The 24,821-nt window shown below is 39.3% G+C and overlaps 1 protein-coding gene and 1 long non-coding RNA gene across 2 annotated transcripts in view; one reads left to right on the top strand and one right to left on the bottom strand.

The window, feature by feature from the left end:
• The window catches only part of LOC148997375 (uncharacterized), a 497,974-nt gene that overhangs the window by 183,733 nt on the left and 289,420 nt on the right, over nucleotides 1-24,821 (bottom strand). The window lies entirely within an intron of this gene.
• LOC120493161 (NACHT, LRR and PYD domains-containing protein 3-like) overlaps nucleotides 1-24,821 on the top strand; it is a 109,578-nt gene that overhangs the window by 29,767 nt on the left and 54,990 nt on the right. The window contains 4 exon segments of the mRNA XM_089134479.1: nucleotides 8,361-8,534; nucleotides 9,060-9,230; nucleotides 24,228-24,401; nucleotides 24,567-24,815. Coding sequence (XP_088990605.1) covers nucleotides 8,361-8,534; nucleotides 9,060-9,230; nucleotides 24,228-24,401; nucleotides 24,567-24,815 — 768 coding nt within the window.

The following is a 24,821-nucleotide window of genomic DNA, read 5'->3' as shown; positions in this document are numbered from 1 at the left end:
ACAGGCAACCCATCCAATCCTGGTGTTTTACCATTCTTCATACTCTGGACAGCATTAAGAATTTCATCTGTTGTTAAAGGACATATCAGTTCTGCATATGGATCTTCCTTAACTCTTGGTAGATTGGATACAAATTCAGCCATTAACTGTCCATTCACAACACTGTTGGAATACAGCTCCTTATAAAAACTGACAGCTCTTTTCCGAATGTCAGAAACCTCAGTCAGGACTTTTCCACCTTCTGATCGTAAACACTGAATACTTTTTCTTTGGCCATTTTTCTTTTCTAAACTGAAGAAGAACTTGGACGGGGCATCCATTTCAGAAAGACTCTGAAATCTAGATCTAACCAACTAAAAACTGAGACCTTGTCCCTAATAGATCTGCTAAGGCTGCTTTTTTTTCCCTTTAAGAGCCCGCAATTGGTTGGGATTTGCCGAGATTTCATTTAAAGCCTGAAGTTCAACAATATCCATTTCTAGACTTCTTATAGACTTAACTATATCTCTAGAAAAATTAAAAGTGTACTGATTACAGAATGTTTGTATTTGCACCTTCCCAATCTCCCACCACTGTTGTATTGATGTAAAAGATGACTTTTTAGATTTCCACCCCAACAAAAAAAAAAAGAAAAACATTTACAAAAATGAGCATCTTCTATTAAAGCACTATTAAAATGCCAGTAGGCACTCTTATATTTGATTGAATTAATAAAAACACATGCTACTACCATTGAGTGGTCAGAGAAACCAACAGGACAAATATCACAAGCTTTAAAACATTGTTTCTGGTGATTAAAACAAAAGAAAGAATCCAATCTTGCTAAAGAGATGCAATTTTCTTTTACATGAGCCCATGTATACTGTCTTTCGTTACTATGAAAAATTCTCCACACATCACAAATTTGACAAGTTTGAATGATATTTTGTAATTTACCCCTTGAAGCCATATAAGGGTTAAATATGATTCCTATCTAAATCATTACTTGTACAATTAAAATCTCCACCCACAACTAAAACATTTTCTACATTACATTCCTTTAGACTTCCACATAAAGTTTCAAGAAACAATATTCTTTCTATTGATTTTACAGGGGCATTGACATTTATTAATTCCAAAGTGACATTTTCAAATGTTGCTATTATCTTAATTAATCTACCTTGTATTACTTCTGTGACATCATATGATATTGGTAGACAAGTCTTTGAAAACAACACAGCCACCCCAGCACTCAAAGCAGTCTTATGACTCAAAACAATATTTCCTTCCCACTCTTTCATCCATTCGACTTCATTTTCCTTTGTGCTGTGAGTTTCTTGCAAAAACATAACATCAATATTTTTTAGTTTCATCAACTCGTAAATCTGCGCTCTTTTGCTTACATCCCTCGCCCCATTTACATTCAGGGAAGAGATTTTAAAATTACTCATTATGAGGGATGAAAAAAGCACAACAAGCCAGATCCATATCACTCCGCTATTCTTGTGACAAATCATTACTTAATGCTTGAGGGCGTACTTTTTGCACAATCTTTTTTAGACGATACACTTCAGGATTTGACAGACATCCTTCCCCTTTTTGTTTCATTAAGCTTTTTGATGAGTCAATAAACAAAGAGATGTCAGGAAAATAATCTATTACTTCAACATTCCTCATTCCTTTTGTGCGCTGGAGAAAAATTTTCATTTTCTCCAAGCTGTACCCACTATATTCTTGTCTAAACTCTTCCTCAACTGGACCTTCAGAGAATTCCTGCTCACTTTCTGAGTCAGACATATCACTTGCATTCACCACCTCAGAACATTTGGTACTGATCTCATCTTGTGCCTTTTTCTTTGATTTAGCTTTATTTTCACCAAGATTAGACTTCCTTTTCACTGATGGCACTTTAAATACTGCTTCATCCTCTTTGAGTAATTCACCCACTATCTCATCAAGTTCAATGTCCATTGTCTCATAATATTTTCTAATTCGTTTCTCACTACTCTTCACTCTACTTTTTCCTGGACTTATTTAAGTCCCCTCTTGTGGTTAAATAAAAACACTCCTGGCAAAGAACAAACTAAGAAATTCAAATTCCAGTATCTCTAACAAATTATATCAAAGCTAAATAATAACATAAACTAAACATGTAAAGAACAACAAATATTTTGTTTTGTTTTTCTCACAAACTTAGTTTTTTCTTTTGCTTTTACAGATACACTTTTGAATAAGGTCCTATCTTTAAGCTGGTTTGTCCTGTTGGATTTCTGTGTTTTCATGTAACCACAAGATGGTGCCTCAATTAGTAAAGCAAACTCAGGTAACAATACAGGTGACACAGATGATGAGCTGACGACTGATGCATGTTATTCTATAGGATGAGTTAAGAGCAGTTTAATTTTGCTAATCTAATCTAATTTGTGAAGTGACAAGGACTTAAATCCACTACAAGAAAATAGTTCTTAGAAAATATTTACCCTATCCTGACCATAATTACTGATTAAAAATAGACATGTTAAAATAACCAGAGATACTTGAGGACTGTCTGTGATTGGTGGTTAGGACTGTTTTTAATAAACAAAGAGAGGTCAGGAAAATAATCTATTACTTCAACATTCCTCATTCCTTTTGTGCGCTGGAGAAAAATTTTCATTTTCTCCAAGCTGTACCCACTATATTCTTGTCTAAACTCTTCCTCAACTGGACCTTCAGAGAATTCCTGCTCACTTTCTGAGTCAGACATATCACTTGCATTCACCACCTCAGAACATTTGGTACTGATCTCATCTTGTGCCTTTTTCTTTGATTTAGCTATATTTTCACCAAGATTAGACTTCCTTTTCACTGATGGCACTTTAAATACTGCTTCATCCTCTTTGAGTAATTCACCCACTATCTCATCAAGTTCAATGTCCATTGTCTCATAATATTTTCTAATTCGTTTCTCACTACTCTTCACTCCACTTTTTCCTGGTTCTTCATCATTGTCCACATTCAAATCTGAGCCCTCACCAGTTTCACTTTCTTTTTCTACACTCTGATTTTCATTATGACTTTGAGACCCACTTTCATCTTCTGTAACATTGGGCACATTTTTGTCTGGACAAGCACGTACCAAATGCCCCACTTTCCCGCATCCAAAGCATTTCATGCTCTCCGTTGTGGCAAAAATTACATAATCAAAACTATCAACTTTGAATTTAAAAGCAATATTCAGCTCATCAATATCACTCCTCAAAATCATGTATACCTGTCTACGAAAAGACACAACATGTTTCAACAACGGGGATTTGCACCCTAACGGAATTTTTTTAATTGCTGAAACTAATTGTCCATACCGAGATAATTCACGTTTCAGCGCTTCGTCACTAATAAAAGGAGGCACGTTAGACAGCAAAACCTTTCTCGCTGGGTTAACAAGTGGGAAAACCTTGATCAAACTATCATTGAGGACAATCCCATTTTCAACTATCGTGTTCACTTTCTCAGTTTTATCTAAAAAAATCACCACAGAACCGTTCATTCTCGACGGCGAACGAATACTGCTGTGACCAACACCAACCACCGATCCTACTGCTAACACACATTCTTCGACTGAACACTCAACTCCAACCGGCACTTTTATTCCATGTTGCCGGGTGAGTTGCTCATAACTCTCCACCTCCCCTTTCCCACCACAATATCCCCAGTGCTTTGTGACCATACACAATAAAAACAGTGAGAGAAACAACACTTAAGTAAAACAGACCTTTGAAGAAGAAGAAAGGACTCCACAATTACGCTCCGATTCACACTCCGCACTCACTCAGCAAAAGCTCACGCATGCGCACGAGAGAGAGAGAGAGAGAGAGAGAGAGAGGAGATCCGTAAGGATCCGCAAAATCCGCAAAATTCACCTGGACAGTTAAACCCCTATGAGATAACATGGAAAAACACAATCCCAATGCTCAACGACAAACAAATACACTTGCAGATTGTTTTCCCCATGCCGCTTTAACGCGGCTACGTGAGCGGTCCTGGGCTGAGTGGAGCACCACGTAGCCCGCCGATGGCCCAGAGCACGCATCTCCAAACGCTGGTCCAAAGGTCTCGGACATAAAGTTGCCAAAGAAACCATTCAGGCTAAGTTCACATCTTCGACTGTGGAAATGAACTTGGTAGAATACTTCAAAGGAAAAACTTAGACTTTAAACAAAAGAAAAAGATCCCCGGAGAACACTGGCGATTCTAGGGGGTGGCCTGGGGTGGCCAAGGCCACCCCTGAAAGCTCATTGGCCACCCCTGTGGCCACCCCAGATCTGATAGGTAGTTGGTCAAGTTCGTCAACACAAGAAACAAGAGAAATGTGGTCAATCAATGGTGATGACAGCTGATCAACCGATTTAGGTCCAGTTTTACCTTTTTTAATAACACAGTAATAGTCATACTGAGGCTCTGAGAGCTGATTTCTGCTCAGCGGACGTTTGGCCATGCAGGTCAGGTTACTAATGAGATGCGCGCGCGGGCTGCTGCTCAGTGAAACAGATCGAAGGTCTTACAACAGCAACAAATACTACGATAAAAACGCGGGAATCTGTAGATTGAGAGGTATGGTAATTTAATGTTTAGTTATATCGTAGTTCCCTGTGAATGTGTAGGAAAACTGCAAAAGTCGAACTACACTGTACTAGCTAGATTAGCATCCTGAGAGAGTGCAGACGGTAAAGAGAACGCGCGCAGCTCTTAAAGGGGCCACACCTTATTTCCACTCATACATCGCCATGAAATATAAAACGCTATTTTCTGGAAGACAGTTGGTGGTTTTTGCAGATGTGTGTGTTCAATTATAGCTAATGTTATATTTTTCGCCAACCACTGTGTTAAATATAGTGTGAGAGTAGATTTAAGTTAAAACACAAAAAAACAAGCTGTGACTTATTTATTTGCTCTGTGGTTTAAGGGGTGTTTAAAAAGGACTTTTTGTTTGTATCAATTAGCTCATCTTCACAGTCCACATATATTTTTAGAAGTTTAAATAGGCAGAGTAAATTGCATTAAAATGGCACAAATGTCATAAGTTAAATTATGAAGAAGCATCTTGACTATTTATGATTTTGAGTCTTAACTGTTTGATTTTAAAAACGTATTAATGTATGCTGAATCAAAGCCAACGTTTCAATTTATATTTTCATCAAGGCCTTGGACATGAATACTGTCTGGGTTGAAAAACACTTTTTGCACATTTTCATACATCACAAGGCATCCTAATGAAATTATTCAGTCATCAGGCTATTATCTGTGTTACCTGTGTTTGCTTTACTTATTTAAGTCCCCTCTTGTGGTTAAATAAAAACACTCCTGGCAAAGAACAAACTAAGAAATTCAAATTCCAGTATCTCTAACAAATTATATCAAAGCTAAATAATAACATAAACTAAACATGTAAAGAACAACAAATATTTTGTTTTGTTTTTCTCACAAACTTAGTTTTTTCTTTTGCTTTTACAGATACACTTTTGAATAAGGTCCTATCTTTAAGCTGGTTTGTCCTGTTGGATTTCTGTGTTTTCATGTAACCACAAGATGGTGCCTCAATTAGTAAAGCAAACTCAGGTAACAATACAGGTGACACAGATGATGAGCTGACGACTGATACATGTTATTCTATAGGATGAGTTAAGAGCAGTTTAATTTTGCTAATCTAATCTAATTTGTGAAGTGACAAGGACTTAAATCCACTACAAGAAAATAGTTCTTAGAAAATATTTACCCTATCCTGACCATAATTACTGATTAAAAATAGACATGTTAAAATAACCAGAGATACTTGAGGACTGTCTGTGATTGGTGGTTAGGACTGTTTTTAACAGGATAGACACCTTTATTTGACCGTTATGAGACAGGAAATCATGGGAGAGAGAGAGGATGTGACATGCAGCAAAGGACCGGGATTTGATCCATGGTTGGCTGCGTACATATACACATTTAACTTCGCTATGCTATGGCCACCCCACTCTAGCTTTGTGTCCCATCTTGGCCACCCCCCAAAAAATGTCCTGGATACGCCACTGCCGGAGAAGGGATCACGAAGAAGTTACATGGTGATGACAGGAAGGGATCGGAGGTAAGAGAGTAAGAGAATGCGCGAGTAAGAGAGGGTGCAATATATAATATAATCTGAGGAAACTCCAACCTCTCCGTGCTGGCTCGGCCAAAAAGAGGGTTGGAAATCCCAGGCAGGGAATTTGGTTTATTGCTCTTTGTTCAAAAGAATGCTCGTTGCGTGTTGACCCTGTTGGTGGGGGTGTTAGCCAATGAATAAACTATGAAAGATGCTTTTACTACTAATATGTTGTTGTTATCGACATACCATATACACAGTCATTTCGATCTTCAAAATACCAGGTTATAGAGACCAAATATGACATGCATCCGATTCGGGTTATCCATGGTATGCACAGTCTGGAACCTTCCCATTAGAGTTTGCACGGAAACATAGACCAACAACATAAAGGAAAATCATGAGACTAGGTACATGTTAATCCATGTAAATACATAACATTAGGTACAAGTTAATACATTTATCGCATGGTTATGTATATATGTAGAATATATAGGATTAAAATGGTTCCTTTCTTCTTCTTAGCAAGAATCACACTTGAATCTTGGAATCTTGAAATTCCAGTGGGGTCATAAAATGTATCATTCTTGTAACTGAACACCGAGCTCTCTCAGAGCTGACTTCACTTGTGAAGGGAAGTCCTGTAGAGAGTCTGTGTGTGTGTGTGTGTGTGTGTGTGTGTGTGTGTGTGTGTGTGTGTGTGTGTGTGTGTGTGTGAACACAACATTCCTTCTTGCCAGAAAGGTGGAAGGTTTGGTTTTTAACTCAGTCCGCTATGAAAGTGTCTGTAAAGCCATTAGGAACAGACTTCCTGGTGCTGCTGGTAAGTTACTAGTGTGGAAGTTAAAGAGTAACTAAACACTTAACCAACTTTTTTTAGTTAATGATCTGGAAGAATTGATCTTTATTAATACCAGTCATTGATTCGAGTAACTTTTTTGGCATTTGTTTATAGTGTTCTATTTCTACAATATATGATGTAAAAACGTCTTAGTGCTGCCCTCTTCAGGTTGAACGGTGGCTACTGCAGTTGAATTTTCCTATTGGATGTTTGCGGTGGTACGTGACACAGCTGTTGTTGGTGACGTAGGCAAGTTCCATACAAAGAGATGCGTCTCAGGTGCACGCCCCCCTCCGCTGGGCTCTGCCCACTTTTCCAGCATTTTTCATTTTCACTTTCTTTTTTCAGCATTTTTTCTAAACCCCTGACCAGGGGTTTAGTTACCCTTTAAAGATTGAAAGCTTTTCAACTGTGGATTTGAGTGAGCCCCAAACTGACACAATCCAGATACCCAACAATTTGGTACTCTGAATTTGTAGATTAAACAGATGTGTATGTTACCACAAGTTTTGTGTCAGATTAGTGACAACTAATATTTTGGCTGTAATTTAAGTGTATGTGTTTTGCGAAGACAATAAGTGAATTATCACTTGACCAACCTAAATCTGGGTGTGTCTGACCTCTGTTTTAATTTAATGTTACTTTACACAAGTGTACATGGGAGACCACAGCATGGCCAATCCAAAGCTATTATAAGACAAGTAAAGTTGGTTGACTTAAGTAAAGAGTTAAAGGAACACCGTTCAAATGTCCATTAAATATTTAACCATCCTTTAAGTAGAACAATCAAATCTATTGCTAAACTATCATGTAATGGGCTTTATGCACAGCTGCACTACTTCCTGAACTTCTGCCAGCTCCTTGTTTGCTGTCTGCCATTATTGGGCAAAATTGATTAATTCAGGTGTGTCTGATTATTGTTGCCATGACTACTGAGGTCAAGCACACCTGAATTAATCAATGTGTCCAATTATTGCAGACAGGAAACAAGGAGCTGGCTGAAATTCAGGAAGTAGTGAAGCTGTGCATAAAGCCAATTGACCAATAACCAATTGGCAATCTAACTTAAATTTGAGTTTGTGATAAAATGGAATCAGATATAATGGAGTTCGATAAAAGCTTAAATGGACTTAAATTACTTTGCCACGCTGAAAGACAGTAACACGCAGAGACCTTCACCCGTTCTGGCAGAAACCCCCATTTGGACCGATAAACGGGCTTACACAGTTTTAGAAAACTGTAATCTCGAAAGTGATGTTGATGTCTAACATATTAAAGATTTCTGTGCCTTTTGTTTGCCTACATATTCAGTTGTCAGTTTTTGCAAATAACTTTCAATGCATTTGTACAAAGAACAAAATCAAAACCAAGTTTAAGGATTTAAATTGTCTGGGGTTTAACTGATTAATCAATTGAATGCTTTCATTCCTGTTCTAGACTCTCTAACTGCAGTGTGACAGAAGAAGGTTATAAAGCTCTGGCTTCAGCTCTGACATCAAACCCTTCACACCTGATAGAGCTGGATCTCGTAGGAAATGATCCTGGAGAATCAGGAGTGAAGCAGCTCAATGATTTACTACAGGATCCAGACTGTCAACTGAAGACACTGAGGTGAGACAGGATCAAATATTTGACTAAATTAGTTAATTAGGCTAATTATTCATAACTAATATATTATTTTAGCTATACAATTAGCTTGACAATTTGTTGCATCAAAATGATCAAGATCAGATGCTGCAGGTTCTGTCATGAAGATGAACGTCAACACAGTTTATTTGTGATACAAGCTGCAGGTCAAATAGACATTATGGGACAGTATATGTGCTGCTATTCTGGAGGTTTTCTCTGTGCTGACGTTTCTCACATCTCTGCTTAAAAGCCAGAAAGATCTTAATTTCACACTCTGTATTTATACTGAAAACCATGATCTAGTGAGATTTTGCTCCTCTGCTCATGAGACGTTTCTATTCGTCTATTCTTAGTTTGCTTTAGGACTGAGTGTCGCTCTAGTTTCTTTAAAATGTATATTTATTTGTGTATTTATGTGTCCAAATAAAAATAAAAAAAATATGTCGGATCGATCTTTTTTGTAATGCAAGAGACATTTATTTGAGAACTGGATTGACTGTTCTGCAGGTTTTTGAGTCCTGCTGCAGAGGAAGCCTGTCAGTATGTGAATAGAGTTGTGGGTGAAAACCCGCTACTCCAAAGAAAGCTGCATCTGAGTGAACATAAACTTGAAGACACACGAGTGAATCAGATTGCTGCTCTACTGCAGGATAAACACTGTCAACTCAACACACTGACGTGAGTATTGCTCATTTATTTATAATATTACTTTACTTTTAGTTGCAATGTTAGCTGATGATGTTATTTCCTAACTTGTTTGAGTCAAAGCATCTTTTTCCTCAATGTCACATAGAGCCAAAACAATGTAAAGTAATAGAATTAAACAGCAAATTAAAAACACACAATCAAATCTTGATATCAAGCTTTAAATATTTGCACTGCATGAAAATAGGTGTATTCGGACCAGTATACTCCTGTATACACTGCTGAAATTCGAAAGAATCCAGGAGTATAGTGGCCGGATATGTCAAATTCCATGTACATCCGGAATGATACCAAATCGGATGTATGTTGTGGACGTATACTTCCGTGCTAGAGCCATTTGTTGCCATGGCAAGTAATCCCATTAAAGTTTTTTGCAGGAAAAATTCACACCTTTTTGCAGGAAACATTCACACCTTTTTGCCTTCCAACCAAACTGGATTGGTTGTTCTTTTAAAGCCACTCCCAACACCCAGACCACTATTGGAGGAAAGGACACATTGAAAACCCAGTAAAGGGAGTTTATTGGTTACTTTTAAACATAGCCCACCCTTATAGCATAGTGATTTGATTGGTTATATACCAGCTATGCAGATATTGCTCAAATATATACCAAACCTCCCTCCCCCAATTTTAATATATTCATTAAAATAAAAATGATATATATATTGTTTTTTAAACACACAAAGAACAATGGGAAAGTCTGAAATTTTTATTAAGGTATATAACACATTCCAAATAGCATTATAAACAAGCATTACAGAGGAATGGGGGAACAAAAACAAGAAAAAAAAAAGTATGAAGTAATAACATCTCAAAGGAAGAAAAAAATCATGGACATTCCAAAGAAAATTATAAACATACATTGTCAACTTTTTATTTTCGTTATTTTTTTTACCCAATCATTTTAAAGGACAGAGATGTAAAGGAATAAAGTACACAGTGTATATAAAAAGGAACATATATATATATATATATATATATATATATATATATATATATATGTATGTATATAAAATATACTTAGATATTCCAAGTAAACAATATAAATAAATAGAACATTACAGAGAGAGCATTATAAACATACATTAAAATGCAAACAAGTAAACAAAATGGAGATAAGCAACATGGACAACAAAAAAAGGAACAAATATACAAAATAAAACGAGAAAAATAAATAAGAAATTAAAGTGTATATAAAATATTCAAGGTGTACACTGCCGTTTATAAGTTTGGGATCGGTAAGAAGTCTCTTATGCTCACCAAGGCTGCATTTTTTTTATTTTTTTTAATAAAAAATACAAAAAAAAGTTAAGAGTAATATTGTTAAATATTATGACAATTTAAAATAAATGTGTCTATTGGAATACATTATTCCTGTGATCAAAGATGGAATTTTTAGCATCATTACTCCAGTCTTCAGTGTCACATAATCCTTCAGAAATCATTCTAATGTGATGATTTGATGCTCAATAAATATTCATTATTATTACCAAAGTTAAAAACAGTTGTAGACTTTTTAGGATTATTTGATCAATAGAAAGTTATATTTCATTTATTTGAAATATGATGTAAAATGTCTTAAAATGATTAAAAATGTCTTTACTGTCACGTTTGATTAATTTAATGCATCCTTGCTGAATAAAAGTATTGAGGTAATTTGAGCTATCCCCCCCAAACCAAAAAAAAAAAAATCTTACTGACCCCAAACTTTTGAACGGTTATATATATATATATATATATATATATATATATATATATATATATGTATTAACATGAGTTAACATTTTTCAAACTGCCATGATACGCTGGTGGTGTGAAGCATAGTGTGGGTAGTCTGTTTTATAGTACCTGGCAGAGAGCAGATAACGGTTTGGTGGAGACCTCACCATTCACAATGGCCTTCCATCAACAATAGAATCATCTTAATAGACATCAGTTCTATTGTTGCCGTCTTCCAAAGTTCCTTTTCTGTGTTGGTTTGTACAACCCTGGACCTGGTCTCCAGCAACTGAAAAACATGACAGTAACTTAAAGCTGCCGTCGGCAACATTTTTTTGATCATATTCAGTGAAATCTACACTATAATCCGACAGAACAACATAAATAAAGTGGTTTTAGAAAAAAACCCGAGCTTCTAACTCCATCTGGAGCGTGTTATTTGTTTTGCAAAAATCCAGCGCTCCCTGTTCACTGTGTTAAATCAGCGCAGGGGGTGTGAGATCTGACTGTCAATCACAGATCGGGCACACGCCACCCCTCGCGCACGTTACAATCACATGCACACGCCTGAAGTTCACGCAGTAAGGAAGAGTGATGGCGGAACACTAACAAACCAAGTAAGCTCATTTAGAGTATAAATGACGTTAGCAATTGCAATATATTGGTATATTAGCCAGGGCAGCATACCTCCAAATAATCCATGGTGTTGATGAATGCTGATGAGACGGTCGCTTTCACAGAAAACCTGGTGCGCAGAAAACTCGAGCACGAACTCTGTAGGAGGGTATTCGTTGATAGTGGGGGAGGGCCATATGAGTTCAAAGTCCACTCAATCAGCCAGAGTTGCCGACCGCAGCTTTAACCACTAAAACACAGAGAGGAGGATAGTTACATTCTGAAGAGAAAAAAAGTGCTTAACCAGTTTCTTAACTTACCAGTCTCTTTCTTTGAAGGTTCTTTGCAATGCTTGTCATAGTTTTTCTTTTCTGGGCCTTTTCAGGCTGAGCCAAAGAATACTTCCTCCGCAAAGTCTCAAAATACATCTTCCAACCTGCTAAATATATCATAAATAAATGTAATGGCAATAAAAATAAGTAAAACAGAGGACAATAAAATGATTACAACATCTTTAAGATTACCTTTTACACATTCAGGGTCAACGTCTATAAAAGTTGACCTTAATTCTTCGAAGAGGTAAGTGGACACAGCCAGGTTATGTGATGAATTTATTCTGGGGGGTGGGGGGTGGGGGGTGGGGGTTGCAGGTATCATTAATGAAATTCAGTTTTGGCATTCCAAATCTATATAGTAGTAGATTAAACTAACATTTAGGCTATAGTATATAAGAAGCAGTCTTACCTGGTTTGTGGAACGTATTTGTGTGGGTTGTTCTCTGAAGTATGGAGGCGCCTTACAGATTGTAAAGTTTGAAATTAAAAAGCGATTAAATGGATTCACAATCTTCAAGAACCACAAAACTGAATTTTCAGTTCGAATAAGCTGGCCATCACAGTAACCGCAAGAGACAAAACAATAATTGTAACCGAACTATGGTTTACAGCCACGTTATAGAACAATAACTGGACTTACCGCAATGTTCACGTCATGTGCCATTTTTATTCTTTTCGAAGCGTTGTAAGGTTCTTCATGTAACGTTAGTCTGTGCTGCTCATACTTTCGCTAAAGAGCATCAAGACGCTGGAGAGTCTCTCTGAGAAGATCAGGTTGTGGCCAGAGACAGATTGATCCTCCCATTGTGATTCTGCATCACAGCTGTGGGGCATGTGGATGTGATCATCCTCATAGTTATCCACTGCATTACTGACTCTCTGATGCATCAATGGAAATATTATAACCATAAACATTTTTTACATTAGTAGCTACTTAAAATAGATCATGGAGAATTCATTTATGATGGCACCCATTGTTTCACAGAACAGTGTGTGAGAAAGATACATTAATTAAAAACGAAACAGTATACACAATCTCCTAACTCGCCATAGGTCAATATCAATATCTGAATGAGAGATAGCTAGCTGGCCTGGTTGAATTCGAGTTGGCCACAAGAAATGCAGGCCCGGTCACAACCTTCACACCAGAGTCTTCCATTTTTCTACGATCTCCACAACGAGGTGTCGAGATCATGGGAGAAGCCCTTCTCTTCTCGACTTTCCAGCCCCAATGTACATGTATATTCCAATATACTGGGGTCGAGAGAGTTGGGCTATGGGACGATGCCTTGGGTAGAAGAGACTTTCGCATCTCATCTCTCACCCGAAGCCGCATCGTCCCTGAAGGCTACGGCGCTTACCTCCAAGCCCTGCCGTACAACATCGGCCTTGGTTTGGAAGGCATATATGGCGGCAGGTCGGGCTGGTGCAATGGCTGCACACAATGGGTCTCCTGCAGGCATACCAGGCCGACCTGTTAAAGGAAGTGGACGGCAGTGGGGAGGGACCTCGACGATATTCAAGAAATGCGTTGAGCGGTCGCCAAGGAAACGGCCCGTGCTATCGGTCGTTCTATGGCAGCCTTGGTAGCAACGGAGAGACATTTGTGGCTGAACTTGTCGGGGACAGGGACAGGGCCTTCCTCCTCGATGCCCCGATTTTGTCTTCTGCAGTTACAACTGTCGTCGATAGGTTTCAGGAAACGAAACGACCGTCAGCAGCATTTAAACAGCTTCTCCCCTGCCGTCGTCCCAAGTCTCGTAGGTCTGCAACAGCAGAGAGAGTGTGTTGCTTCTCGTGCTCCCCCGAAAAAGGCCTGGAGCCAGAGGCAACACTCTCAACCGAAGCCTTCCTTGCCGAAAACGGATTTGAGGACCGTTATTCAGGCAAGGAAGGCTTCTGACGTGTTTTGCAGGCCTCTGAGGGCCCTAGATAGATTTTTTGCAAGAGCTACACTTAAGTTGGCAGTTTGATAAATGCAAGTTAATTTCAATCTTTGTGTGCTAAAAATCCACATAAGTTCTTGTAGAGATAGTGATACACATTCTCCTTTTTTGCCAATTAAACGAAAAGTATGTCATCATTGTCTTCTGTCTTGCTGTATCAAAATCTCACCTAGCTTTCCTCGGAGATAGTCCCAAAATGTGCTTAAAGTCGAGGCAAATTCAGTTTGTGCATGACATATATATATATATATATATATATATATATATATATATATACTGTATATATTTTTAATACTGTATCCTAAACTGTGGATGATTAAGCTATATATCACATGCTGAAGTGCATTTCTGGAGTGTTAAAGATTAAAAGGAAAAAATAACAAGAACCGTACTGAACCGAAAACTGTGACCCTAAAACCGTGAAACAAACCGAACCGTGGGTTTTGTGAACCGTACTATATATATATATATATATATACATACATACATACAAGAACCAAAATTTTAAACTAAAACACTTATCCTATCTTGCATATTCCTGATTTGCACCCGCGCAAAGCAAGCTTTTCCCTCCACAGACGTACGTCAGTAAACTAGGGAATGAACTTGCGCTCCCTGGGCGGGTCGGCGCAAAAAAGGAGGCATGTTTCGGTGCAAACATTCCCTGGATTGTGAAGTGTGTCTGGTAAATGCACTGTTATAATAGTATTGTGCCATGGAACAAGCACACCTCGTTCATCACGCTCTTAAAGGGAATGTGATATGACGCTCTTATTGGTTTATTTCCTGTTACGCCCAAACCACACCTATGAATAATGAAGCTACTTCAGACCAACCCCTTTTAGTTTTGCGTTGAGCGCAAGAGTCATTTATCCCGCCGGTTAAATAACAACAGCACCCAAGACCCGCCCACAAAGTTACTTGCGCTTCGCGCTTGATAGTTGCGTTTCAGATTGTTAAAATAGGGCCCAAGATTTCACAATGAGTCTAAATTCACATTATATTTGTACAAACATTTTCACCATAGTATTTTGTGATCTGGTGAAATAAAGGTGAAGATCTCTCTTCCTGTTTTATTTGCTGATGAAGATCATGTGACTTTACAGAATAAAGAGTCTTTTATTTTCTTCATTCTCTCTCTCTCTCTCTCTCTCTCTCTGCTAATGTAGGTTAATCTGGTGTTATTTGACAGATGAAGGTTGTTCTGATGTGACTTCAGCTCTGAAATCAAACCCGTCACACCTGAGAGAGCTGGACCTGAGCGGGAATAAACTAGGAGACTCTGGAGTGAAAAACCTCAGTGATCTACTGATGAACCAACAATTCAAGCTGGAGAAACTACAGTTAGTGTCATTATACTGTACAGCAATTACAGTGTGACTGAAGTTTATTTATTTGAAGACAGCAGGGCTTATGTTTCATTGGTTATAACAGTGCACTTTCTGGGTTTTCGCTTTTGCTCACATTTTTATGTGTTTTGTTTATCCACACTCTGTGTAATTACTATGTGGCTTAGTAATTATCACAGTAATATCTAACTTTTTTAACCTAATCAAATCTCTGAATATCATTTTCTTGCTTATTTGAGCTAAACGTACCAAAATAATTTACTAAAAATCCAACAGTAAGTTCATTTCATTTCATTTTTCTTCACAATAAGAATTTATTATTTGACTAACCAATTATTTATTTATAATACACTTAATATATTTGTGAAATTTCTATCAAAATATTTGAGAATGGAGAATTAAACTGATATGTTTCAAGAACCACAAATATTACTTAATTCAAATCAATATTATTAATATATATATTACACACTCTTGAGAGATTGAGCAGATTTACTCAAGCGCCTAATGAGGAGTGCCATCACGCCCATATTGTGGTCCCCATAGATGTTTTACTGGAAAGTGCGCGTTTCATTTCTTGCACGCGTATATGAACTCATGTTAACGCGCAACACCGTTATCTTTTCCGAGCTGCAGTTTATAAACAAACATTTGTTGCCCTTTGTATTGAAAGTGCGTATCTATACCACAATCTTAATTTTTCGTGCTATTTATACGCCAAAAAAAATGTTTTTTGCACGTATATGCTCGTAAAATACGTACTGTAAATCTCTTGGGTAGGATTGGGGTGTGGAGTGCGTGCATATTACATGGCAAAAATTGCATATCATATACACGCAAAAACAATTTCTATAAATTCGTGGTATAGATACGCGCTTTCATGAGATCGGGCTGGTTAGACAGACATATAGAAATATGCACATAAACTTAACTTTACTAAGTTTTAACTTTACTTTTCTAAGTCTCTCTTTTCATGACCAGGGGCCTGTTTCAGAAAGGAGGTTAAGTGAAAACTCTGAGTATGTTAACCCTGAAATGAGGGAAACTCTGGGTTTTCCGTTTCAGAAAGGGTGGTATATCAAACCCGAGAAAGCAGAGTAGGTCAAGCCCGTTTCTGAAAGAGAGATAACTTATACTCAGAGTCAGTTACCATGGTAACTTACTCTGTGAACCTAACCTGGTCGAGAGCAGGTTTTCTTCAGTAAACCCAGAGTTTCTTGCGGTCTCCTCCCCTTTTTTAAAGAGGAAGTGCTGTTTAAACACCAACAATAATACTAAAATTGTCATGAATCGCACCTCTGTGGCTCTCTCCGCTCAACCCAGAGCTCCGTCTCCTGAGTATTAAACTCCATTTCCCATAAGCCCCGTACCTAGCACTGATTACCGGCACAGGTGAACCTCATTCCCCGTTCTATATAAACAGCCCGCTGACTCTTCATCAGTGCGAAGTCTTGTTTTGCCCCGGCGACATTTCTGAGCGTTTCTCTACCGATTATTCTGGATTCCCTGTGTATTGACCCTTGACTGTTATTGGATTTGATTCTCTGTCTGCTGCCTGCCCTGACCCTTGCCTGTTTCCTCTGGATCACGATCATTGCCGCCTGTCTTGACCCCTGCCTGGTATCGTTTATGTTCTTGGACTGCCTGTTCTATGTTTGATGCTGATTGTTGACTCTTGCCTGTTTGACTACTCTTAATAAAGACACTGCATATGGATCTGCACGCCTCTGACCCTTCGTTACAGAAGACTTCGCCAAGACAAGATCCAGCAGCCATGCATCATCTAGCGTCAGAACTATCCACTCAAGCTAATATCCTGGCATCTCACCAACAGCAACTGGTCAAACTAACTACACTTACCGAGCAGCTGGTGAAGTCTGTTCAGTTACTCACGCCTCCTTCTGGTGCTGCGGCTATTCCCTCAGCAGAGTCTGAACCTTCTCCTCCAATAGCGGGTAATGCAACCATCAATCCCCGTTTATCCCTTCCTGAGAAATATGATGGAAGTCCCGCCAAGTGTAAAGGCTTTCTAATGCAGTGCTCCATCTTCATTAATCAACAACCCCAATTCTATCAGACTGACGCGAGTCGAGTTTCATTTGTATGCTCATTGTTAACCGGCAGAGCATTGGAGTGGGCAACAGCACTTTGGGAGGGAAGTAATTTAACCTTTCCATCCTATCACGACTTTTTGCTGCAATTCAAGGAGGTTTTCGAACACCCCGCCGGAGGGAAGGAACCAGGTGAACAGCTGCTTTCTTTACGCCAGGGCGCCTCTTCAGCGGCTGATTACGCGTTATCTTTCCGTACTCTCGCTGCTCAGACAGGCTGGGGTGATGATCCACTCAAGTTGTTATATCGAAAGGGTCTAAATGCTGAGCTTCAAGGAGAACTTGCTTGTCGGGATGAGGGAAAATCACTCCATCAACTCATCGACCTGTCCATTCGTCTGGATAACCTAATACGTGCTCGGAGAGTTCCACAGAGTCACAGAGTCAATCTACCGCTAGCGGTGAGTCAAGAGAGCGAACCCATGCAGATCGGCTATACTCATCTAACTCCAGAGGAGAGAGAGAGGAGAGTTCGCAATAGACTGTGTCTGTACTGCGGTGAAGCTGGCCACATGAGGGCGACATGCTCCAAGCGACCCATCCCCAGAAATTCTAAAGTGGTGAGTTGTTCTGTCAATTCCTCTAATGTATTTGATATGGAGGTTACGCTTTACTTTGGAGGAGAGAAGATTAATACCACAGCACTGATAGATTCTGGGGCGGCAGGGAATTTCATTGATATATCTTTCGCCAAAACTTACCATATCTCTCTCATTCCATGTACATCTCGGATGGCAGTAGCAGCGTTAGATGGACGCCCGTTGGGGAGTGGCGAGGTACAGTATATCTCGCAGGAAGCCACGTTACAGACCAGTACCCTTCATTCTGAAAGCATCCAACTGTTTACCATTGAATCATCATGACACCCCATAATTCTAGGATTACCTTGGTTAGAGAAACATAACCCCGTCATTTCATGGTCTGAGAAACAGATAATCCAGTGGTCCAATACCTGTCAGAAGGACTGTCTTCGTTCCATCACCAAGGTATCCTCACCCATCACTCATTCCGAAGTGCTTGACCTATCGAAGATTCCTGCACAATATCACGATCTCTCTTTAGCCTTCAGTGAGGACAAGGCAACCAAACTTCCTCCTCACCGCTCTTATGACTGTGCGATCGATCTCATTCCCGGCGCCACTCCTACGCGAGGAAGAGTTTTTCCTCTCTCCCAGCCTGAATCCGAGGCTATGAAGTCATACATCGAAGAGCAGCTGTCTAAGGGCTTCATAAGACCATCTACTTCTCCTGCTTCAGCTGGGTTTTTCTTCGTGAAGAAAAAGGATGGAGGATTGCGTCCCTGTATTGATTACCGCAGTCTAAACGAGATCACCGTGAAATTTCGCTACCCATTGCCATTAGTCCCCGCTGCTCTTGAACAGCTCCGTACCGCCAAGTATTTTACCAAGCTTGATCTGAGAAATGCTTATAACTTAATACGGATCAGAGAGGGAGATGAATGGAAGACAGCCTTCTCAACCACTACGGGGCACTATGAATATACTGTGATGCCCTTCGGATTAGCCAACAGTCCCTCAGTATTCCAGTCCTTTGTCAATGAGATCTTCCGTGACATGCTAAATCAGAACCTCATTGTTTACATTGACGATATCCTGATATACTCAGAGACTTTTGAGGATCATGTGAGAGATGTGAGAGCGGTATTACAACGGCTCATGGATAACCAAGTGTACGTCAAATTACCCAAGTGCGAGTTTCATCAGACGCAGATCGCCTTCCTAGGTTACATCATCAGTGCTAAGGGGGTCACCATGGATAGTAGTAAAGTTGAAGCAGTGGTAAACTGGCCACAACCCACTAACATCAAACAACTGCAACGTTTCCTGGGCTTTTCTAACTTCTATCGACGATTCATTAGAAACTTCAGCATCATCGCAGCACCACTTACGTCCCTACTGCAAGGAGGTGGACATCAGTTAAAGTGGACATCCAGAAGCGTTTCTGCCTTTCAACAGTTAAAGGAGAGATTCACCACAGCTCCCATTTTGCACCATCCAGACCCTGAGCGGGAATTTATCGTGGAGGTAGATGCATCCGATACAGGCATTGGGGCTATACTGTCACAGCGGCAGGGGAATCCAGCAAAACTTTTTCCTTGTGCTTTCTACTCACGTAAGCTTAATGCTGCAGAGAGAAATTATGACGTAGGTGACCGGGAACTACTGGCTATGAAAGCAGCATTAGAGGAGTGGCGTCACTGGTTGGAGGGAGCTCATTTGCCTTTCACTGTTCTGACTGATCACCGTAACCTTGAGTACATCAAGACCGCCAAGAGACTGAACCCCAGACAGGCCAGGTGGTCCCTCTTCTTTAGTCGATTTAATTTCAAAGTAACCTACCGTCCAGGTTCCAAGAACGGCAAGGCTGACTCTCTCTCACGGCAGTTTGACAGCTCAATCAGTCCTCACACATCAGAACCCATTCTTCCTCCAACTCTCATCGTGGTGCCTATCCAGTGGGACATTATGACGGAGATTTCGGCTGCACAACACGAGGAACCATCACCACCAGAGTGTCCACCAGAGCGCACCTATGTACCTACCCGTCTTCGCACCCGAGTATTGGAATGGGTGCATAATACTCCCAGCGCAGGTCATCCTGGGATCACAGCCACTACTCATCTGGTAGCCAACCGGTTTTGGTGGTCGACGCTTCAAACAGACGTAATCTCCTTTGTACATCAATGCACTGCCTGTAACATTTCCAAATCATCCCATCATAAACCGGCCGGATTACTCCAACCACTTCCAGTACCACAACGACCATGGTCCCATATTGCCATTGATTTCATCACTGATCTTCCCCCATCCCAGAATTTCACCACCATTCTCACAGTGGTTGACCGGTTCTCGAAGGCTTGCAGGTTCATTCCGTTGGCCAAACTTCCCACAGCCCTACAGACAGCCGAAGCTTTGGTGCAACAAGTGTTCCGGATGTACGGATTACCCGAGGATATCGTGTCGGACAGGGGTCCTCAGTTCACTTCTCGGGTATGGCATGCTCTATGTGAACGATTGAACATTAATGTCAGTTTGACTTCCGGATATCACCCACAGGCCAATGGGCAGGTAGAGAGGCTTAACCAAGAACTCACACGTTTCCTACGGACATACTGTAACCAGAACCAGCAGGATTGGAGTCATTTTCTGATATGGGCCGAATACGCTCAGAACTCCTTACGCAAGCCTTCTACAGGTCTTACTCCTTTCCAATGTATACTGGGTTATCAACCGCCTCTATTTCCCTGGTCAGGGGAGCCCACGGACCTTCCAGCCATTGACGCTTGGCTACAGAGAAGTGAAGAGACTTGGAACAATGCTCATGTGCATCTACAACATGCAGTTCGACGTTTCAGAGAGCAAGCAGACCGTCATCGGAGAGAGGGGCCCAACTATCAACCAGGACAGTGGGTCTGGCTTTCATCCAGGGACCTACGCCTCCATCTTCCCTGCAAGAAGCTGAGTCCTAGGTACGTGGGTCCATTCAAAATTCTTAGACAAATTACCCCTGTGTCATACCGTCTTGCTCTACCATCTACTTACCACATATCTCCCACTTTCCATGTCTCATTACTCAAACCCGCCAGAGCTCCGAGTGTAGAGAGGGACCAGGACGAGGTCGCGGAGACGAGCTCCCCTCCCATCATCATCGAGGGCGAGGAGGCATACCGTGTGAAGGAGATTCTCGACTCAAGACGCCGAGGCAGGGAATTACAGTATCTCATCGACTGGGAGGGGTATGGTCCTGAGGAGAGATCTTGGGTAAAGTCCCATGATATACTTGATCCTACTCTGATCTCCGAGTTCCATCAGCAACACCCCACCAGACCTGCTCCGAGACCCCGTGGAAGACCTCGGCGTCGCACGCATCCTCGCTTCAGGAGCCGCTCGCAGGAGGGGGGCTCTGTCATGAATCGCACCTCTGTGGCTCTCTCCGCTCAACCCAGAGCTCCGTCTCCTGAGTATTAAACTCCATTTCCCATAAGCCCCGTACCTAGCACTGATTACCGGCACAGGTGAACCTCATTCCCCGTTCTATATAAACAGCCCGCTGACTCTTCATCAGTGCGAAGTCTTGTTTTGCCCCGGCGACATTTCTGAGCGTTTCTCTACCGATTATTCTAGATTCCCTGTGTATTGACCCTTGACTGTTATTGGATTTGATTCTCTGTTTGCTGCCTGCCCTGACCCTTGCCTGTTTCCTCTGGATCACGATCATTGCCGCCTGTCCTGACCCCTGCCTGGTATCGTTTATGTTCTTGGACTGCCTGTTCTATGTTTGATGCTGATTGTTGACTCTTGCCTGTTTGACTACTCTTAATAAAGACACTGCATATGGATTTGCACGCCTCTGACCCTTCGTTACAAAAATGTATTGACACATTCTTTTTTTTTTTTTTGTAATTGAAGTTTTTATTCTTTTCATCCAGTACATGACAATACAATGTATCAATACTGCTTGCAAGGCCAGAATATTACAGTGGTTAAATGTTTTAAAGAAAAAAAAAGATAATAAAGTAAAATAAATAAGAAAATTATTATTTCACATGTAAAGACAGTGTCACAAAAGACCAAAATTCTTTAAGGAATATATATATATATATATATATATATATATATATGGTTTGTCCATGGTTTAATTGACTAAATCTGTTTTGCAGCACTTTGCCAAAAAATAAAAGGATTAAAACGTTTGCTAAACTTTTATTTGATTACCACCGTTTTTGACAACACATTCTCATCCCAAAAAGTCATATAACTGACGTCTTTGGACGTTTTTTGACCATACGTCAATATCCGCCTTTTTAGGGCCCCCTTAAACGTCGGTAGATGGCCATCCCGGGCCGTCATACAACTGACGCTTTACCTTTAACGTCAGTTAGGTGACGGGTTAGCTTTAGGGTTAGGTTTAGGTCTGGGGTAGAGTTAGGATCCCATAACCTCATCTACCAACGTTTAAGGGGGCCCTAAAAAGGCGAATATTGACGTATGGTCAAAAGACGTCCCAAAACGTCAGTTATATGACTTTTTGGGATGAGACTGCGCTGTTTTTGATAATATATTTCTATTAAAACATTAAAAAAAATTGGAATAAAAAAACATTTAATAGAACTCAATTATTTTTCAAACATAATTTAATAAGTTATTAATGATAAAAATAAGATGTTAATCTTATTCATAATCAATTATTGAAGTTAGTTGATTAGATATGTTTGATTGAACAAATGTCTAATTTATTTAACTGTCATTTTAACTGATGATGATAATAATAACCATAATTTAATAATGCAGTTTATATATTTAATAATTGTTTAATACCATAAACCGTGATATTTTCTGAGATGGTTCTCATACTGTGAAATTCTCATACATTACAACCCTACATGGGGGAGTCCCCCACCCCACAACTGCTGTTAAACAAGTTACTCAGCAACTTTTACTCATGTTTTAAATTAACAAATTTTTACATGAGTAGATTTTTAGACTGGTATTTTTACTTTTACTTAAGTAAAAATTTATCAAAGTAATAGAAGCCTAATTTAGGTTGAATAACATTCTTCCAGTTTCACCTCTGATATTATAACAGTAAGTTACTCTAAAATAGTTATGAATTATTAACTGCAAATGACATCTTCAACGGTGTAGTTAAATTAATGTAATAAATACTATCTCTAGAAATTATTGTCTACATATTACTAATTGCTAAATCTTATATCAACCTCAACCACTTGAACAATACAAGGAGGAGAGACAATTGACAATATACATCAAATTAACAATATACAATTGCATGAATTATTCTTGAATTGATCAAAGTGTGTAGAGGGAGAAGGTTACATAAAAACTATACCTTTTAAAAATGTATGTTAAATGCACTATTGTTTTATACTGAATTGGTCTATAGTTTATGCAGTAGCCTATTTAATGTAATTGCATCATATTTTATTTTAAATTACCGAAGAATTTAGAGTAATCCCTTTAATTAAATTCCGATATTTAGATTACTTGGTTATTAATTACACCCAACACCTCTTTTTGTCTGGCGCTGTTCCCATGGTGACTCATAATATCTGCGCTCCATTGATAATGGCTTTTTATAGTTGTGGTGCATGCGCTTAACTCAGAGTAAGTCAACTCAGAGTTGATTGAACCAACTCATTTCAGCAGTTCTGTAACCGAAAACTCAGAGTTTCCCATCTCAGGGTAAGTCAACTCAGAGTTCAAGTTTGTTGGTTGGTTGGTTGAACCTCCTTATTGAAACAGGCCCCAGAAGGATAGTTCCGCTTAATTATCTCATCGATGTTGTAAACTTTGATTGACACGCTTTGACAAGAGGGGGAGGCGGAGCCTTGAGTAATTTGTGGGGCCCTATGCAACTATTGTTATATTGTTGTTATATACTAATATTGTTGTTGTTTTTTTTAAATGTTTTTAAACAATTATTTCTACTCAATTTTATTTGTTAATGTACCAGATGCAGTTTCTCATGTACTTAATTAAATTTTTACTTACATTTACTCAGTTTATACAGTGTATTGTAATTGGTTTTACTGCTTTAAAATGTAATCAATATTTTTGAGTGTAAACATTTTACACCAAAGAAAATTATATAAAACTTTTTAGAGTGTAGAATTGTTCAATTCCCAGCATCTGATAAAATGTTTTGATTGTGTACATGCAGAAATCTGCCTTTTCAACAGAGAATAAAGAAGAAAGATGACAAATAGAAATGAAAGAGAAGAAACAGTGTCTTCCAGCGCACAGAACTAGTGTGACTGGGTTTTAAAACAGACTATTTGAAACTAAATTCTACTGTAGCTCTTCAATAATATGATCATCATAGATGTGAACTATTGTTATTTCTCTGTCTTCAGTCTGAGTTATTGCAGTATTACAGAGAAACAGAGTCTCACCCTGACTTCAGCTCTGAAATCAAACCCATCACACCTGAGAGAGCTGGACCTGAGCGTGAATGATCTAGGAAACTCAGGAGTGAAGCACTTATGTGCCGCACTGAAGGATTCACACTGTAAACTGAAGAGATTGAGGTCAGTCATGCTTAAAATCACTTCAACTGTTTAAACTAAAACACATTAACATTATATTTGTTCAAACATTTTCACCTTAGTATTTTGTGATCTGGTGAAATAAAGATGAAGATCTCTCTTCCTCTGTCTGTTTTAATTGCTGATGAAGATGATGTGATTTTACAGAATAAAGAGTCTCTTATTTTCTTCATTCATTCTCTCTCTCTCTCTCTCTCTCTCTCTCTCTCTCTGCTAATGTAGTTTAAGTTGCTGTGATATGACAGATGAAGGTTGTTCTGATGTGACTTCAGCTCTGAAATCAAACCCGTCACACCTGAGAGAGCTGGACCTGAGCTGGAATAATCTAGGAGACTCAGTAGTAAAAAACCTCAGTGATCTACTGATGAACCCACAATTCAAGCTGCAGAAACTACAGTTAGT

The sequence above is a fragment of the Pimephales promelas genome, chromosome 2 (assembly GCF_988280905.1).
Source record: "Pimephales promelas chromosome 2, fPimPro1.hap1.1, whole genome shotgun sequence".
NCBI classification, from domain to species: Eukaryota; Metazoa; Chordata; class Actinopteri; order Cypriniformes; family Leuciscidae; genus Pimephales; species Pimephales promelas.
Note: the sequence above shows the minus strand (reverse complement) of the source record. Positions and strands in the feature narration are given on the sequence as shown.